Raw genomic sequence first — 5,350 nt, forward strand, 5'->3', positions numbered from 1 at the left:
TTTGTCTGATTCCATGGCTACAGGGAGGGAGACAAGCGGTTTCTGGTTTTCACATTGTCGATGGTCAAAGTGTGAACAGCCTGCCACGTGCCCCTAATGTCGCCACAGTTGAACTGGTCAACAAATTTCATGAATTTCACCCTCCTGATGGCCCTATTGAGGTCAGCATGAGTGGACATTGCCAGATCTGAAACCAGTGTATCGCTTACCCGGCTGTCAACCATTGTTTCTGGTTGGGGTAGATCCAAACTGTCTTTGTATGAGCTACCGGTATGTCATTGATGCACTTCATGATAAAACCAGTGATGGATTCTGGGAGCTCATTGACACCTTCATTCCCCTGCCGAGGCTAAGATGTTTGCTGTTCAGCGGCAACAACGGTGCAACGCACAGAATAACCCACTTCTGGTCAGACAGAGGAGGAGCCAGGCCTGGAGGCAACCCAAAGTGCCTAGCCTCCTAGGGTTGCCAAACACCTGCTGCTAGCATCTCAGCAGCCATCTTCCCCACTGACAGTGAGGGCTGTGACATGCCACTTAATTGGACACAGGCCGGGGTCTGATCAGCCTTGGTAGGGTCGCCTGTTGCTAGACCTGAAACACCTGTAGATTCCAGGTAATAACACTGATGATGTGTCCAAGTTCCCAGCAGCCTCCTTAAACATCTCCCAGTCAGTCTGGTGAGAACAGGGTAGCACAGAGTCTGTATCCTCCAACCAGATTTGGACCTCTCATGATGGCTTTGCTTGCAGGCTGGTAGCCCCATATAGAACCTCACCCGTCGCTGCGTCGGGTGAGGTTCTATATGGGGCTAGTAGGCTGGTAGCAGTTGGATGTAACAGTGGTCAGTTTCCAAACGGTGGGCGGCGAAGAGCTTTATCCATCTTGGAAAGGTGTGATCAGGAGTGTCACTGACACTGTCACTCCAGGTCACATGACATGTTGGAAAAATTTAGGATTTTTTTTTTTTAGGTCAATCCGTTAAACATTTGGCAACATCGCCACTCATCTGTGTTGTGAACAAAACAAAAACAAGTCAGCCTTTTTTTTCATGCATGCACTGTAGACCTATTGCTATTATTTGAAGACGGAGAAGGAGATCAGCCGGAGAATCGGAGCAGCAGGAACGGTTTTGCAGTCGCTTAATCGCACTGTTGTGAAGAAAAAAGAGTTGAGCCGTAAGGCAAAGCTCTCTGTCTTTCGAGCAATCTTCGTTCCCACTCTCACCTATGGTCATGAAGTGTGGGTCATGACCGAAAGTATAAGGTCTCGGGTACAAGCGGCCGAAATGAGTTTTCTCAGAAGGGTGGCTGGTATCTCCCTTAGAGATAGGGTGAGAAGTTCAATCACCCGAGAGAGACTTGGAGTAGAACCGCTGCTCCTTAACTTGGAAAGGAGTCAGCTTAGGTGGTTCGGGCATCTAGTACGGATGCCCCCCGAGCGCCTTCCTAGGAAGGTCCTCGATGCACGTCCCACTGGGAGGAGACCCCGTGGCAGACCTAAGACCAGATGGAAGGATTATATCTCCAGACTGGCATGGGAACGCCTTGGTATACTCCCAGAGGGAGTGGAGGAAGTTGCGCAGGATAAGGAAATCTGGAAGTCTCAGTTGGAGCTGTTACCCCCGCGACCCGATTCCGGATAAGCGGTTGAAGATGGATGGATGGATGGATAAACTTTGGTTCAAATGGTAGTGTGAAAAAGACAAAAGTCTCTAAAGAAAAGAAAATGTAATCTAATGGGAAAAAAAGGAAAAGAGTGAGAGAATGAAACAACACAAGAAAAAAAGCAGAAATCTAAACCTCCACAAAGTGTAAGTCCGTCTGTCTGTCACACCTCACACGTCACACTCTTGCCCTGCTCATATCTCCGCAACCGTTGCCCCGATCCATGCCAAATTTTGCACACACGCTCCTTGCCTGGCAAACTACAACCTCCAAGGACCCCCGGAGCTCCAGGGACCCCCAGGTCCCTGGGGGACCCCCAGATGTAAAAAATGACCAAATGTGCAAAAATGACCAAATGACCACCCCAACGGGGCTGCTCACGGGGAATTCCCGGGGACCACCGACTCCTGGTGCTCCAGAACGGATGCAAAAGTGGTGGCGCCCCCAGTGGAGGACCCCCTCCACTGCAGCTCACATAAAATGCCGTAACTCGGGCTAGGAGCGTCCGGGAGAGCCGGGGCCGGTACCTATTCGTCCGCCAAGGCAACGCGGAGACCCCACCCCTCATTTCTCACATGGTCCTCTTCTAGCGCCACCATGAGGCCGATTCTTGCAAAACACATTTTTGGACACTGCTCCTACAGATTTTGCCCTAAAATCACACAAATCGGTACACACTATGTCTACACTCATGTCATCAACATGGATCTGTCCCATATAGCGCCACCAGCCCTCTTTGTGTATACATGTGACCTGACGGTCGCTTATCTCCTGATTAGGTGGTCTAATGGGAAAAAAAGGAAAAGAGTGAGAGAATGAAACAACACAAGAAAAAAAGCAGAAATCTATAGGGACTGTTGAGAACAGGCAGGTTCCTTCCTGGATTTCAACAAGTTTTAATGGTGGTATGCAAGTGCTGCAGGCCCTGGGTGTCGGCATGTCACACCATGGTGCAAGACTGCAAGGCCACCCATACTGGTCTCATTATTATTCATACAACAATATTGAGCTGCATGCAATCTATGGCATTAAACATTTAAAGTATAGAACTAGTAGGCTATAGAAGTAATCATTGTACTCTTCTGTAATAATTACGTTTTATTATATTATCAAGTAATACAAGTATCAATAATATCTACCCATAAGGACCGCGGACCTCATGTTGAGAACCATTCAGACGCCTCATTTCTCTCCTCCTACCCGTATATGGACACGCATGGGTCACGTTGACGTCACGAGCTGACGAGCCTACAAGCTCCCCGGCACCGCTGTCCCCATACAGTTCCACTGCATCTTCTATTGTAGCAACAACCGAGCCCTTCCAGTCAGGTAAATACGTTATTTTAAACTATCGGTGCATTAAGAACAGTCGGATGCTTTAGTGTAAATTATTCAACGACTATAATTATAATCGCAGACTTTCTAATTCTACAGGATTGTTTCAGTCCTCATCCTCCCTATGGAATCCGCCGGTTGATTCAGCAATCAGCATGCTTTTGTTATCTAACATTTACCACTGTTTTGTCACGCGTTTAATTCATATGAATTCATATTTATCGCGCCCAGGTGATCACAGTTTAGTATAACATTGTTTCATTGAGAATAAGCGATCAGGAACAATCTGTCTTCATTGTGTGCATCCACTTCCGCATTGATGTTCTCACGTTGGAACACGTTAAATGAATTACCTCACACAGTATGCAGCCTGTCCTGTTCAGCTGCTGTTGCTCAACTTGCTCAGAGATTCAATCAATTCAAACTCATTCACACAGTAAAATACCCCCTTAACACACTCCCTTGCTTAGTAATGTAACAAAGCTGGCATTCTTAAACGTCTTGAATTCTTTGTTTAAGCAGTTCACGTATTAAAAGTGCTGTAATTTTGATTTTGTCTCCTCCTGTAGTAACGATGAATGTCGAACATGAAATATCTTTGCTCAAGGAAGAGATTCAGCGCCTTGGCAGCAAAAGTAAGTAGGCTACATGACAATCTATGTGTCTATCATCATAAAAGTAATATGACTTATTCTCATCTATAGGCTACTACTAATATTGATCACAACACTGTTGAGAAAGATACAAACCAAGGCCACTGTGGACCAAAGCTATTTAAATAGACCAAACATTAGTATAATATTATGGTATATTACACTTTACCATATACTTTTACACTATGCAATTAAGTATTTTTCTCTGAAATCATGACAAAATATTATCCCTAGGCCTCGTTAGGCTTGGTGACTTGGTGACAACAGGGGGATGTATTGTGGACTGTGGACTGTAGGCCTACAGTCCATTGTCCATTGTTGCTTCTCTTTCACTGATGCTTGTCATGTTACACCAGTTTTGAGACAGCTATATTGATTACATCTTTTCTTTCTATTATGTTCTCTCAGACTCTCACACACAAACACATATGCAAACACTCATTATGTATGCAGTACTCCCTACATGTTTATAACACTCAATCATCTTGCTGTTTGACACATCAATCACAGTTGGTTAAAATGATTTCTGTACAACTTCATTCTCATATTTTTAGGTGTTTCTGTAAAGCCTGTGGCATCTGATAGTTGTTTATGACAGGAGGTTCTCATTAAGTGGGTCAACACTTAATAACAATGGAAGTTATTGTTTTGACAGGAGGCTCACATTAAATGGGTCAACAATATTTAATGTCAATGTATTGGGTATGTACATTTGTCTTTCAAAATGTCCAAAGGGCAAAAATACAATCCATGAAAAACAATCTTTCATGGAACATACGTACATTTACACTTGAGACAGAGGAGTTGTGCAAATTTCCTGTGCTGCTCCTTCTCCATCCAGTCTTTCTTGCTTAATTGTGTCTCCATCCAGTCTTTCTGGCTTATTGATTTCCACTGTACTGTCTTAAGGCAGTCTAGAGGTGAGCCTAGTTGAGCTGAGTTTCCAGTACCCCCTGGTGGACAGATTTGACAAGTGATATGCAGACAGTCAAACAAATTACAGTAGCTCTGCCTCAGTTCGCACGCGGCTCAACTATTAAAGAAGACAATTAAAATATCTATTTAAAATGTCATTTCAGATGCAGATGGAAACATGAGCGTCAAGTTTGGAGTGCTGTTCAGTGACGATAAATGTGCCAACCTGTTCGAGGCCCTGGTGGGAACCCTCAAGGCCGCCAAGAAGAGGAAAGTGATAACGTTCCAGGGAGAGCTGCTCCTCCAGGGGGTCCACGATGACGTCGATGTCATCCTGCTCCAGGACTGAGACCAGCAGGCAGCCGCCGTCAGACCGCACACCCGGCAGATCTGGCTCAAATGAAATCCTCTCAAATACTTTGAGCAATCGTCTGTGAACTGTCTGTGAGAGTGCCAAAAAGCAGACATAATACTTGCTGGTATATTATCAATATTTTGTGGCAGTTAAACACTGAAGGGTGCCGAAATGCTGGGTCAAAGTGTGATTAATGATGGTCTGCTAAGATCAGTGCATCCTAAATTGTGCGTAAAACGTGTCAATTGCCAATCATTTGAAAGGATTGCCATTATAGATTTTTCCAACTTGCTCCATGGGAAAGGCTCAGTATTTCACATCCAAGTATAATGGACAAGCAGCTTTGACCTAACAAAGCACTTGCACTAGTTTCCATTTCTGCATGAATGTTTTTGTTTTCTTTAGTTTTTTTGCTCACCATGCCAG

At 44.8% G+C, this 5,350-nt stretch overlaps 1 protein-coding gene across 1 annotated transcript; it reads left to right on the forward strand.

Annotated features, from left to right (window-relative positions):
* Positions 1-3,575: 3,575 nt before the first annotated feature.
* abracl (ABRA C-terminal like) lies at positions 3,576-5,095 on the forward strand (the record flags this gene model as incomplete). Its single annotated transcript, XM_080745204.1, has 2 exons — positions 3,576-3,636; positions 4,734-5,095. The coding sequence occupies 2 exons, from the start codon at positions 3,576-3,578 to the stop codon at positions 4,916-4,918; spliced, it is 246 nt and encodes an 81-aa protein (XP_080601330.1). The 3' UTR covers positions 4,919-5,095.
* Positions 5,096-5,350: the final 255 nt, after the last annotated feature.

This window comes from Nannobrachium achirus, assembly GCF_963921795.1.
Source record: "Nannobrachium achirus genome assembly, chromosome: 16".
Classification (NCBI taxonomy): domain Eukaryota; kingdom Metazoa; phylum Chordata; class Actinopteri; order Myctophiformes; family Myctophidae; genus Nannobrachium; species Nannobrachium achirus.